Source organism: Carcharhinus amblyrhynchos, unplaced genomic scaffold (genome assembly GCF_965287045.1).
Source record: "Carcharhinus amblyrhynchos unplaced genomic scaffold, sCarAmb.v2.hapA scaffold_37, whole genome shotgun sequence".
Lineage (NCBI taxonomy): Eukaryota > Metazoa > Chordata > Chondrichthyes > Carcharhiniformes > Carcharhinidae > Carcharhinus > Carcharhinus amblyrhynchos.
This window is the reverse complement of record NW_027649778.1, coordinates 5,731,360-5,746,021: the sequence shown is the minus strand read 5'-3', so window position 1 is coordinate 5,746,021 and position 14,662 is coordinate 5,731,360. Positions and strand designations below refer to the sequence as shown.

The 14,662-nt window shown below is 46.0% G+C and overlaps 1 protein-coding gene across 1 annotated transcript in view; it reads left to right on the top strand.

Moving 5' to 3' along the window:
• Positions 1-14,662, top strand: part of LOC145362251 (NF-kappa-B inhibitor alpha-like) — a 48,459-nt gene that overhangs the window by 26,707 nt on the left and 7,090 nt on the right. Inside the window, exons 2-4 of the mRNA XM_080218326.1 lie at positions 6,748-6,984; positions 12,925-13,024; positions 13,956-14,181. Coding sequence (XP_080074452.1) covers positions 6,748-6,984; positions 12,925-13,024; positions 13,956-14,181 — 563 coding nt within the window. The remainder of the gene's footprint in view (positions 1-6,747; positions 6,985-12,924; positions 13,025-13,955; positions 14,182-14,662) is intronic.

Sequence of the window (14,662 nt, the reverse complement as noted above, 5' to 3'; positions counted from 1 at the left end):
TCACAGGGCCAGGGACCTGGGTCTGATTCCCAGCTTGGGTCACTGTCTGTGCAGAGTCTGCACATTCTCCCCATGTCTGCGTGCGTTTCTTTTGGGTGCTCTGGTTTCCTCCCACCGTCTGAAAGACATGCTGGTTAGGGTGCATTGACCAAACAGATGCCCGAGTGCAGCGACTGGGGGAATTTCATGGTAACTTCATTGCAGTGTTAATGTAAGCCTTACTTGTGACTAATAAATAAACTTTACTTTAACGAGGCGACCAAAGTGACAACAAAACATTACTCTCAGTAATGTATGGGGACTGGGCATCTGCAGAACTGGGGCCTCATTGTGATGCACCCCACAGTCAAATAGCCAGCTACCTCTCACTGCTGGGGTTCGGACTTGTGGTCACAGAAAATGACACACCCGAGCCTGTGAAATTGAGAGTGGGGAAGAGGCTGGGGAGGGCAGACCAATGCCATGCCTCAGTTAAGGAACTTAGGCCCTTCTGAGTTCTCTGAGTGAAAGGTTTATTCATTTTACAGGATGTGGGCATCACTGACTTCACCAGCATTTATTGCCCATCCCTAATTGCCCCTTGAGAAGGTGGTGGTGAGCCAGTCTTCTTGAACCCACTACAGTCCGTTTTGGCGTAGTTACACCCACAATGCCATTAGGGAGGGAATTCCAAGATTTTGACCTAGCGACAGTGAAGCAATGGCCAATATATGGCCAAGTCAGGATGGTGAGTGACTTGGAGGGGCACTTGAGGTCGTGCTGTTCCCATGTATCTGCTACCCTTGCCATTTTGGATGGTAGATGTCATGAGTTTGGAAGGTGCTGTCTGAGGAGTCTCGGCAAATTGTTTCAGTGCATCTTGTAGCTGGTACACACCTGCCAACTGTGTGTCGGTGGTGCTTATTTATTTGTTACGGTCACAAGCAGGCTTAATTAACACTGCAATTAAGTTATTATGAAATTCCCCTAGTCGCCACACACCTGCGCCTGTTCGGGTACACTGAGAGAGAATTTAACATGGCCAATCAACCTAACCACCTGGTCTTTCAGAGGAAACCAGAGCACCCGAAGGAAACCCACGCAGATACAGGGAGAATGTGCAGACTTTGCATGATTTGTCCTGCATGGTGTTGAGCTTCTAGAGTGTTAATAGAACTACAGTGCAGAAGGAAGCCATTCAGCCCATCTGGTGACAACAATCCCACCCAGCTCTATCCCCATAATTCCACATATTAACCCCACTAATCCCTCTAACCTATGTATCCCGGGACTGTCAGGAGCAATTTAGCATGGCCAATCAGCCTAACCAGCACCTCTTTGGACTGTAGGAGGAAACTGGAGCACCCGGAGGAAACCCACGCAGACAGGGGGGGGTGGGGGGGAGAACATGCAAACTCCACATAGACAGTGACCGGAGGCCAGGAATCAAACCCAGGTCCCTGGAGCTGTGAGGCAGGAATTCTAACCACTGTGCCATGGAACTTCACTCATCCAGACAAGTGGTGGGTATTCCACCACAGTTCTGACTTGTGTTTTGGTAGACAGACTTTGGGGGGACATTAGTCTCCATCCGGACAGGATTGCCCACTGGGAGGTTGTATTTGGATCAATTATCCTGTCACCTTCAGAGAATGAGACCGGTTTGGCCTGAACGCAGTTGCAATGTTCTACCAGCAGAGGGGGAGCACATGTCTAACATCAAGCAACCAAGCCAATCTAACTTGTCTCAACTCCTTCACGTAAAACAAGACTTGCATTTACACAGCGGCCTCTGGGACTTCACAATGTGCTAGTTAGCCAATCAAATACTTTTTGAAGTGCAGTCGCTGCTGTGTTGTAGGAAACATTGCAGCTCAATGCACGCACAGCAAGATCCCACAAGCAGCGATGTGATCATCATTTTCCCCCTTGCTCATTAAGGGTTAACATCGGCCCGGAGTGAAATCCCCTGCTCTGCTTCTGTCGCAATCGAAGGATCATTTGCATCCACCAAAGAGAGGACTTGGTTTAACACTGCACCCACAAGGCTGTTCCTCTGACAACGCAGCACTCCTTCAGTGCTGTTCTGGACCTGTCCTCCTTCGAGTGAGAAATAGTTAATGAGAGGAATATTATTAAATATTAAACATCAATTAAGTTGCTTTTATGGTTGTTGAAGAGATTGCAATCTTGGGTGGCACGGTGGCACAGTGGTTAGCATTGCTGCCTCACAGCGCCAGGGACCCAGGTTCAATTCCAATCTCGGGTCACTGTCTGTGTGGAGTTTGCACATTCTCCCCATGTCTGCATGGGTTTTCTCTGGTTTTCTGCCACACTCCAAGGATGCGCAGGTTAGATGGATTGGCCATGCTAAATTGCCCCTTAGTGTCAGGAGATTAACAGGATGAATGCATGGGGTTACAGAGATGGGACCTGGGTAGGATTGTGGTTGGTGCAAACTCGATGGACTGAATGGCCTCCTTCTGCACTGTAGGGGTTCTATGAGTCTAGGAAAAATCCTTCCATCTTTAAAATAGGGCCGTTCATGTCTGTCTAAATGGTACAGTGGTTAGCACTGCTGCCTCACAGTGCCAGGGACCCAGGTTCAATTCCCGGCTTGGTCACTGTGTGGAGTCTGCACGTTCTCCCCATGTCTGTGTGTTTTTTTTTAGGGTGCTTTGGTGTTCTCCAATGAAGCCCAGTCCATCACGCAAACCAGCCTCCCATCCATTGACTCTGTCAAAGCAGCCAGCATAATTAAGGACCCCATGCCCCCCAGACATTCTCTCTTCCACCTTCTTCCGTTGGGACAGACATGCAAAAGTCTAAGATCATGTACCCACCAACTCAAGAATAGCTTCTTCCCTGCTGCCATCAGACTTTTGAATGGACCTACCTCTAATGCAAGGTAGGTCCAGTCAAAAGTCTGATGGCAGCAGGGAAGAAGTTGATCTTTCTCTACACCCTAGCTGTGACTGTAACACTGCATTCTGCACTCTCTGGTTTCCTTCTCCATGAACGATATGTTTTGTTTGTATAGTGCACAAGAAACAATACTTTTCACTGTATGTTAATACCTGTGACAATAAATCAAATCAAATTAAAACCAATTCAAAGAAAGACATGCTGGTTAGGGTGCATTTGGCCGTGTTAAATTCTCTCTCAGTGTATCCGAACGGTCGCCAGAGTGTGGCGACTAGGGGATTCTCACAGTAACTTCATTGCAGTGTTAATGTAAACATACTTATGACACCTGTAGGGACGCACACACTCAGTGGACTTGGAAGCAGGCATGAAAGGCATTCCCACCCTCAAGTGGCCCTGGAACGTGACTTTTTTTTAAAGTTTATTTATTAGTGTGACAAGTAGGCTTACATTAACACTGCAATGAAGTTGCTGTGAAAATCCCCTAGTCGCCACACTCCGGCGACTGTTCGGGTACACTGAGGGAGAATTTAGCATAGCCAATGCACCCTAACCAACATGTCTTGACTTCTGGAATTCCCTGCCCAGTGAAGCAGTTGAAGCTACTTCATGTTTTTAAGGCAAGGATAGGTAAATTTTTGAACAGTAAAGAATTAAGGGTTATGGTGAGTGGGCAGGTAAGTGGAGCTGAGTCCACAAAAAGATCAGCCATGATCTTATTGAATGGTGGAGCAGGGGCCAGATGGCCTACTCCTGCTCCCAGTTCTTATGTCTTTTGGAGTGTGGGAGGACACCAGAGCACCTGGAGGAAACCCATGCAGACACGGGGAGAACGTGCAAACAAAGAAGTCTCACAACACCAGGTTAGAGTCCAACCAGTTTATTTGCTAGTAATTACACAAGCTTTCGGAAACAATGTTCCTTCGTCAGATGTGTGGAAGGTAGACAGTGACCCAACATAGACATTCACATAGACAGTGACCCAAGCCGGGTCCCTGGAGCTTTGAAGCAGCAGTGCTAACCACTGTGCCGCCTAATAGTCGCCTGAGAGAATGGATAGGACACCAGTTTAACATTTCACTGCCAGCCCTCCGTCAGTGTCTGCATTAACCTTTGTACTGGAGTTTTGGAGGGAATGCGAATCCGAAGCTGAAACCTGGTGACTCAGAGATGAGAGTACCACTGAGTGAGCCACAGCTGGAATGCAGTCCGTAACAGTTATATGCATAGTCCACTTCGATTGCATTCCAGCCAGTAGCATTGGCGGAGCTCTTGAATGACACCAGTCAGCTAGTTACTCACACTCGGGGAAGATCCCAGATCAGATTCCTAACCTTGAGTCATCGCTTTCGAGAGATAGAACTAATTTCACTTTACATATTTTCTGACTGAATTGGGGGGGGGCGGGGGGGGTGTACACAGGGAAACCCAGCACTGATGCAGAACATGTTTGGGCGTGTCTTAAGAAAGAACAGGGCGAGGGAATCCCTGACCTTGGCTGGATTGAGTTGGGACTGAACTGGAAGAGTTGGTACTGTGGGAGAGAGCAGAAATGAAATCAGCCTGGGTTCCAGCTCCTGAATAATATCCAGACTGATGTCTTATTAGAGTAGAATAAAATCCCTACAGTGCAGAAGGAGGCTATTCAGACCATCAAGTCTGCACCGATAACAATCCCACTAAGGCCCTATCCCCATAACCTTGATTTGATTTGATTTATTATTGTCATATGTATTAACATACAGTGAAAAGTATTGTTTCTTGTACACTATACAGACAAAGCATGCCATTCATAGAGAAGGAAAGGGGAGTGTGCAGAATGTAGTGCTACAGTCATAGGTAGGGTGTAGAGAAAGATCAACTTAATGCAAGGTAAGTCTGTTCAAACGTCTGACAGGAGCAGGGAAGAAGCTGTTCTTGAGTCAGTTGGTACGTGACCTCAGACTTTTGTATCTTTTTCCCCTATGGCAAAGGTGGAAGAGAGAATGTCCGGGGTGCGTGGGGTCCTTAATTATGCTGGCTGCTTTGCCGAGGCAGCAGGAAGTGTAGATAGAATCAACGGATAAGAGGCTGGATTGCATGATGGACTGGACTACATTCATGACCTTTTATAGTCCCTTGCAAAAATACCTCACATACATACCCCTGCTAGTTGCCCTCGCATTAAGGGGCAATTTAGTATGGCCAATCCATCCAATTTGCATATAGTTGGATAAGGGGCAATTTAGCATGGCCAATCCAGCTAACCTGCACATCTTTGGAGTACGGGAAGAAATCAGAAGACCTAGAGGAAACCCATACAGACACAGTGAGAACGTGCAAACTCCACACAGATAGTGACCCAAGCCCGGAATTGAACCCAGGTCCCCAGTGCTGTGAGGTAGTAGTGCTGACCACTGTGCCACCATGCTGCCCACTTAGTGATTTGATTTGATTTATTATTGTTCCATATATTGGGACACAGTGAAAAGTATTGTTTCTTGCACGTGATACAGATAAAGCATACTGTTCATAGAGTACATTGGGGAGAAGGAAAGGAAAGAGCACAGAGTGTAGTGTTACATTATAGCTAGGGGATAGCTAAACTTTCCTTTCCCATGTCTCCTATATTCTCATCTAAATCATTAATGTAAACGACAAATAACAATGAGCCCAGCACTGATCCCTGAGGCACACTGCTGGTCACAGGCCTCCAGTTTGAAAAACAACTCTCTACAACCACTCTCTGGCTTCTGTCAAAAAGCCAATTTTGTATCCATTTAGATACCTCACCCTAGATCCCACGAGATTTAACCTTATACAACAACCTACCATGTGGTACCTTGTCAAAGGTTAGGTGGATTGACCATTTAAATTGCCCCTTCGGGTCTAAAGATGTGCAGGTTAGGTGGATTGGCCACACTAAATTGCTCTTAGTTTCCAAGGATGTGTAGGTTAAGTGGATTGGCCACGCTAAATTGCCCCTTAGTGTCCAAAGATGTGCAGGTTAAGTGGATTGGCTATGCTAAACATGTGGGGTCACAGGGATAGGGCCTGCGTAAGATACTCTGTAAGAAGTCTCACAACACCAGGTTAAAGTGGACCTGGTGTTGTCAGACTTCTTACTGTGTTTACCCCAGTCCAATGCCAGCATCTCCACATCATAAGATACTCTGTCAGAGAGTTAGTGTAGATTTAATGGACGAAATGGCCTCCTCCTGCGCTGTAGGGATTCTATGATTCAAAAAGACGAAATTGAAAAGACAGAAAGCTTGAGAAACAAAATTGCCATTCAATTTCCCCTCTACATATATAAATACACAACTTTTAAAAAAAAACTCATTTTGACATCTCACTACATAGAAAATCCTTAACTATTCCCTTGTTCAATTGGCAGCAAGGGAGGGGTATGGGCTTCTATTTCAAGTTAAAAGACCCATTTCGTTTGAGTATATGTATATAACAGGAAATGATTTAAAAAGATTTCCTTCCTCTGTAACATTCCTGACCGTAAAATCCACGTTAAATTACAGCCGACTAGGAGAAAAAAAAGTTTGGGAGAAAGAGATAAGAAGAGTCCAAGATGAGGAAACTGGCAGAATGGTACCAGGGGATTTAGTGAGGACAGTATAGTAATAGTCATGTCTGCAAAAGCACCCGGAATTACGCATGTGGTATTCCCCCTATTCTAAATAAGGAGGCGGGGTTTTTATATATCGCAATTAGATGTCTCCGCCTACTGATTCCCAGTTTGACAGTGGAGTTAGAAAGACGTGTTTTTTCTCTCTCTCTGCTTGTAAAAGGAGCAACTTTCTCCAGAGAGAAAAAAATATATATATATATAAGGCAGTAATCTTTTTACAGTCCCAGTGAGATGTCTGATCTGGTGGGCAATTCCAGACTGGGGCAGGAGGGCAGAAATGTCAAGCCTTTGGATTCAAAGCTGGCCCTGGAAGGGGAGAGGCTGGACAGCGGGATCGACTCCATGCAAGAGAGCCTGGACAGCGTGACGGAGCGGGTCGGCAGTCTGAATGTGGAGGAGCAGGAGCAGAAAGCCAGCCCGGCTGGATGGACCACATTCAGGAGCGAAGATGGAGACACGTAAGTTTCAACTCACTACAGCCCCCTCCCCGCCGCCGCCAGTTGCAGCAATTGCCTCCAATTTTGTCTGAAAGGGGGCGAACGAAAAACAGTATTTAAAAGTTTAAAACTAGCGTTAAAGTTATGGAATACTTCAAAACAATTTTAAGGTTAGCGAATATTAAAGAAACCACTTTATTTAAAGTTTAAATAAAACTAACTTTAGCTTTGGGGCTATTTAAGAAGCATTTTATTTAAAGTTTGGGGCTAACTTTGTTAGGGTTATTTAAACAAAAACTAACGTTAAGGTTTCGGTTTATTAAAACACTATTTAAACTTAGCGTTAAAGTTAGGGATTATTTTAAAAAAACACTAAAGTTTAAAACTAGTGTTAAAGTTGTGGATTAGTTAAAAACGCTTGTAGCGCTAGGTTTAAACGCCATTTAAAGTTATGGATTATTAAAACACTTCATTTAAAGTTTAAATCAAGCGTTAAGGTTATGGATTAGTTAAAAAAAACTATTTAAATTTTAAAACTAACTTTCAGATTAGGGATTAATGTTGAAATAGTTTTGTAGTTTGGGATTATTTAAAAACACTTTTTATAGCCCCCTTTACAAGTGCTAGGATGTTCCCATTTGAAGACTTTTTTTAATGAAAGCAGCCACTTTTGTAATGTAGGAAAAGTGGCAGCCAACACGTGCACAGCAAGATCCCGCAGCTGCAATGTGATCCTAGCCAGGATGGGATTCTCTGTATTTTACATCCACCTTGGCAGTGGGAGAGAGAGGGCCTTGGTTTAGTGCCTCAGACAGCATCTCCGACCATGTAGCACCCCCCTCGGTACTGCACCCGGGAGCGGCAGCCAGGATTTTTAGGGCTCAAATTTCTGGAGTCAGACTTGAGTTCATGACCTCCTGAGTTGGAGAGGGCTACCGGCGTGACTGGCCTGGTCAATCCAGTTTTGTTTAAGCCACTGGGTGCCACGTTTGATGCATGCAGTCCTCCTCTCCTCCTAGCCCACAGGGAAGTAATGTAAAAATGAAGAACTGGGGTTTAAGTTCTTCTAAGATGGGGATCCAAAGAAGGGGCATGAAAGAATCTGTGTGGGAGAGAGGAAGAATGTGAATGAGATAAAGAAATGATGCAACCTGTCCCTGATTAGAATGTAACTCTTATGTGGAGATGCTGGCGTTGGACTGGGTTGAACACAGTATGAAGTATGTCAACACCAGGTTAAAGTCCAACAGGTTTATTTGGGATCACGAACTTTTGGAGCGCTGCTCCTTCATGGTTCCATGGTGGAATTTGAATTCAGTGCAAAATATCGGGAATTATCATGAATGACCATGAAACCATTGTCGGAAAACCCCATCTGGTTTACTAGTGCGCTTTAAGGAAGGAAATCTGCCGCTCTTACCCAGTGTGGCCTACAAGTGACTCCAGAGCCTCAGCAATGTGACTGCACTCAACTGGTATTGTGAGACTTCTTACTGTGCCCACTGCAGTCCAACGCTGGCAGCTCCACATCAGAGTTGCATTCTAATTAGGGACAGGTTGTGAGACTTATTAGAATGTAACTCGACAGCGAACCATCACTCCAGGGGGAAATGCATTTGGGAAACTTCCTCGTGTGTAAAACGGAAACACCCTCTTTTGAGCCTGTCCTGCAACTCATTGCTGATCTCATAGAAGCCCAATTAACTGTTAGTTTGTGTGTACGTGGGGACTATTTGCAACCAAACTGCAATACTGCAGCCCCATTTGTTTTTTTAAAAAAAGATTTGTGATATGGGCATTGCTGGCTAGGCCCGGCACTTACTGTCCCTCCCTAATTGCCCCTTGAAAAGTGGGTGGTGGGTTCTCCTCCTCGAACCACTGCGGTCCACGTGGCGCAGGTGCTCCCACGGGTGCTGGTTAGGGAAGGGCATTCTGGGATTTTGACCTAAAAAAGCAGCCAATTTATATTTCCAAGTGGGGATAGTGAGTGACTGGGTGGGGGGCAGGCAGGCGATGGTATTCCCAGGCATCTGCCCCTTGTCCTGCTAGGTTATAGGTGAACTGTCAGCTTGTTTCACTGGCTACTGATTGGGCTGGGGAAATGCATACAGATTTCCTCCCATGCCTCATTAACATTTAGTAATCACACCCACTGCAGTATTAAAATATGATTGCTGCCAATTATCTGTCTTTGGGTGAACTGTATAATATATTTTTGTGAAATACATAATGTTTAACAACATATATAACATAGTATGTACAATATAGTGTATAGATAATATGTATTATGGAATAATCAGGGAGGGCGATGGCCTTGTAGTGTTATCGCTAGACTGTTAATCCGTTCAACGTTCTGGCAGCCCAGGTTCGAATCCCGCCACGGGGGATGGTGGAATTTGAATTTGGTGTAAAATATCGGGAATTATCATGAATGACCGTGAAACCATTGTTGGAAAACCCCATCTGGTTCACTAATGTGTTTTAGGGAAGGAAATCTGCTGTCCTTACCCAGTGTGGCCTACATGGTGACTCCAGAGCCACAGCAATGGGATCACACTCAACTGCCCTCCAAGGGCAACTAGGGATGGGCAATTAATGCTGACCCAGCCAACGACACGCTTGTCCCATGAATGAAAAGATATATATCTATCGGATATAAAGTATAATTAATTACTACCTCTAACAAATGCAATGAATAGGGAAAACATGTATATTTTACTGAGAGGTGTAACAATGCAGAATGATTGAACAGTGTCTTTTCTCTGCAAAAAAGGTGGTTATGGGAGTGATTGGATGGAGGCTATTTAAAATAATGGAAGGGTTTGATAGGACAGAAGTAAAGAGATGTCTCCCCTAGTGTGGGACACCAGAAATAGAGGCCATATATCAGAGAATAATAGAAACCCTATAGTGTCACAGGAGGTCATTTGGTTCATCGAGTTTGGATTAATGCTTTCCGAGTACCTTACCCAGGCCCATTTTCCCCCATCTTATCCTGGTAACCCATACATTTCCCATGGCCAATCCATCTAACTCCACATCTTTGGAGCATGGGAGGAAACCAGAGCACCAGGAGGAAACCCATGCAGACACAGGGAGAATGTGCAAACTCCACACAGTGACCCAAGGTTAGAATCAAACTCGGGTCTCTGTGCTGTGAGGCAGCAGTGCTAACCACTGTGCCACATTGACAGCGGTGAGAATGTGGACTGTGTCCCCAAAAGGAGCTAAATAGCAGGCATGCATTTGGGGGAGGCTGGATGAGAGCATGAGAGGAGAAGGAGGATATGCAGGAAGGTGGGAGGAGGGGTGTAGAGTGGGAGACAAACTCATGTGAAGCTTAATTAATAACATGGAACAGGTGGGGCTGAACAGCATCTCTCCAATTGTATATTTTCCATGTTATCTTGTTCCTGCTTTCTTTCAAAATATCTCTCCCATTGTGGGTAAAAGTCCCTTGATAAAGTCCAAGGAAATTCCCCACAAGGAAATGCTGGGAAAATTCCTTGTGGTCCCTTGGGTATTCCTCACGGACCTGCCAGAGGGTTGAATGCCAGTTTCAGGGCTGAGAGAATAGACTGGTCTACACTCTTGTGCAAATCATATCTTGTCACGGGAGCATGAGTCATAATTCCTCACCTTACTGTTGCCAAACTATACTCTGAGCTAAATGTTTGATGGCAGACCCGCATTCCTATGACCAGTGTTAGGCAGGTACCTCAGACAGGCTACTCTGAGGGTGTGGGCTGGGTTTTTTTTTAGATACAAATGCACTATGTCATGTGTTAACAAAAGGACTCCCACCCTCCCACCTGGTTGTAGTTAGAGTGACTCAGACTAGCTAACTCAGAATAGACCAGAGAGTAAATGTGGGCTATTCCTGTTTTGATCTGGCTCCGTTTCAAAGCAGGCAGTGTTTCTAATTGTTTGCACACTGCTGGGAAAGCCCAGGTGGAACTGCCCTGATAGGAACGAGGTCGGACACAGAGTGGAAAAAAAAATTCAGCCATCCCGAGAGGACCCGAAATGACTTGTCATAGAAATGAAACACTCATGACTTTGAACTAAATGACTCCCCTGCACAATCCTTCATGCGTGAGTGACCTTTGACCACGGACATGTGCTCACTCAACGAGTTACCCCAAATCTGGGTGACTGTTTCTTTACAGTTAACAATCATGGTATCCCTACAATGCAGAAGAGGCCATTTGGCCCATCAAATCTGTATTGACCCTCTGACAGAGTATTTTACCCAGGCCACCTCCCCCACCCTATCCCTGTAACCCCACACATTTGCCACTTCTAATCCATCTTGCTATACGTGGGACAACGTAACCTAACCTACACTTCTTTAGACACTAAGGGGCAATTTAGCATGGTCAGTCCACCTAACCTGCACATCTTTGGAGTGTGGGAGGAAACCCACGCAGACACAAGGAGAACGTGCAAACTCCGTACAGACAGTGACCCAAGGCTGGAATTGAACCTCGGTCCCTGGCACTGAGAGGCAGCAGTGCTAACCACTGTACCGCCCCCTGTAGCAAGGTGTCCCAGGGAGCGGTCATGGGGCAATATTTGTCAGAGTTACAGGGTCTTTTCTCAGTCCAAAGATGTGCAGGTTAGCTGGATCGGCTATGGTAAATGTGTGGGATTATGGGGATAGGGCGGACAATGTGGCCATATTCTGATTCCCCTTTTTCTCGTTCACTCTCTCTCCATTGTGTGTTCCTGGGGCCAGATCCTCTGACCTTGCCTGCAGTTGGGATTCTCTGGTCCCACTGCAGTGAACGGAGATTTGGCTGAGCGCCAAATTCTCTGTCCCCACTGGCATCAGTGACGGGTGTGAATGGCCAGAGAATTCCGGTCCTGATCTCTACAGTATCTAAAAGACGTAGAAGTGCTGCTGCCATGAGGCTGGTGTGCAGCGAAAGGTGTCATGCACACCTTGCTCTGTGATAAATAATGCATGAGTGTGGTCATGTGATTAAAGGAATCATGGAGTTATACGTTGGCACCATGATTAGCATGGCTGTCTCGCAGCGTCAAGGACCCGGGTTCAATTCCGGCCTTGAGCCACTATCTGTGTGGAGTTTGCACGTCCTCCTTGTGTCTGCATGGGTTTCCTCTGGGTACTCCAGTTTCCTCCCACAGTCTGAAAGACATGCTGGTTAGGTGCATTGGCCATGCTAAATTCTCCCTTGGTGTACCCAAATAGGAACCAGAATGTGGCGACTGGGGGATTTTCACAGTAACTTCATTGCAGTGTTCATGTAAGCTGACTTGTGACAGTAATGAATAAACTTTAAAAAAAACTATAAAAACGTGGACATTGCTGGTTTTCTCCCACAGTTCAAAGATGTACAGGTCATGTGCATTGGCCATGATAAGTTGCACATTAGTGTGTAAAGATGTGCGGGTTAGGTGGATTGACCATGCTAAATTGCCCCTTGGGGTCCAAAGATGTGTAGGTTAGGTGGATTGGCCAGGGTAAATGTGTGGGGTTATGGGGATAGGGCAGGAGAGGGGGCCAGGGGATGATACTTTGTTAGGGTCAGTGCAGAGTGGACGGACCTGAATGGCCTCCCCCCTCACTGATTTGATTTATAGGTGATACAAGTTGCCTGTGTGAGGGATGGAATTGGATGTGAAGGAAACAAGAAACAAAATTTGAGGTGGAAGAGAATTTTTTGTTTCACTTCCCTTCTCTTTTTTTTTTGAAACTAAACAGGCTAATTTCCAGTCAGCATTGGTTTAGGAATTCCCCTTTAATTTTAATTAAGTCAGTATTTCATTGGTCTGCAATGGACAGCTGCCAGCTTAATGTTAAAATAGTTACTCACTTCCGAAGTAGGGAGGTGTTCTGGGCAAATGGATTTTTTTTGGAAATGTGTGCCCTGTGTTAATTCCTGAACCTCTGTTAGTAATTTACCTTTTTGTTTCCTTCTCTGTCGTATTTCCCAGGTTCCTCAATCTGGCAATTCTACATCAGCGACCGGACATCGCCAGCTTCCTCCTAAGGTCCGAGCCTTCTATTGTCAATGTTTGCAACAAATCTCGACAGGTGAGTCTCTCCCACTCTTGAACCGTTAAGTGTCCCTGAGGAGGGGGGTGTGGTGGTGGTTAGAAATAAGGAACTGCAGTATCCCTAACTGCTGAGTCTCGATCAAAGGCCATCCACCATGCTCGCTAAACTACATTCCACCCCTGTCTCCCCCCACCACCCCGAACCAACATCGCAAATCTAAAACACGTCATGTCAATGGTCAGTTTGATTGAGCTCATTTGGATTTGTCCAAGGACTGACTTCTTACCGTAGATGTCATGGGTTTTGTGCAGTGACGTTGAAATTGGAACTCAATTTTCCAGGCATCGTTTCTCCTCTAGGTTTGACTCTTCAGGGGATCCCTCCTGGGCAGAAGGAGGCTATTTGGCCCATCGAATCTGCACCGACTCCCTGGCAGAGCATTCTACCCAGCCTCTATCCCCATAACCTTGCGTATTTACCCTGATAATCCCTCAACCTGCACACCTTGGGACAATTTAGCGAGGCCAATCCATCTAACCTGCACACCTATAGTCACTAAGGGTCAATTTCGCATGGCCAGTCCATCTAACCTGCACATTTTTGGGCTGTGGGAGGAAACTGGAACACCCAGAGGAAACCCACGCAGGCATGGGGAGAACATGCATATTTTGCAGAAACAGTGACACGAGGCTAGGAATCGAACCTGGTTCCCTGGCGCTGTGAGGCAGTAGTGCTAACCACTGTGCCACCATGCCGTCCCATGGGCAATTAGGGATAGGTATTTAAATATGCGCTCAAACAGGAAGGTCTGCATCCCATAAGGGGAAAAAGAAGGTTTAATAAATGAGAATTCTGACACCTATCAATTGCCATTGTACTAACATTCTCTTTGCACCAGTGGCGTAGATAATCTGCCTTCCAGTTCTCGGAAGATTTCATCCTCTCTTTACCTCCTTGTATTTTCCAGAGTCCGTTGCATTTGTCAGTGATCATGAGAATGCCGGGATTGACCAATGAGCTGGTGGAGGCCGGTGCAGACCTGGAGAGTTTGGACTCGCTTGGCAACACTGCACTGCACCTGGCCTGCGAGCAGGGGGACCTGGACTGCGTTAACTCACTCCTTGGTCTGATGGTCACTAGCAACGCCAAGCAACAGTGCCACGCACAGGATCTGGAACTGCGCAATTACTGTGGTAATTTCTTTGCTTTGTTTGCACCAGCCTGCAGCAGAATAAATCACAGCAAGAGGCAATTAGTGGGACAACGTGGCTATGTTCTGATTTTCCCCTCACTTTCTCGTTAACTCCATTGTGTGTTCCTGGGGCCTTCAGCTGGGATTCACTGATCTCGCTGCCGTGAATGGAGATTTGGCTGAGCGCCAAATTCTCCGTCCTCGCTAGCAGCAGTGGCAGGGCGTGAATGGCCTGAGAATTCCGATCCTGGTCTCTAAAGAAGTGCAGCTCCCTTGAAGCTGCATTGGTACACAATGAAAGGTGTCATGCAGATCTGGTTCTGTGACACTAATACATGAGTGTAGTTGTGCATTTTAAGGAGTCAGCGAGTTACACAGTGGCATAGTGGTTAGCGTTGCTGCCTCACAGCATCAGGGACCTGGGTTCGATTCCCATCTTGAGTTACTGTCTGTGGAGTTTGCATGTTTTCCCTGCATCTGCG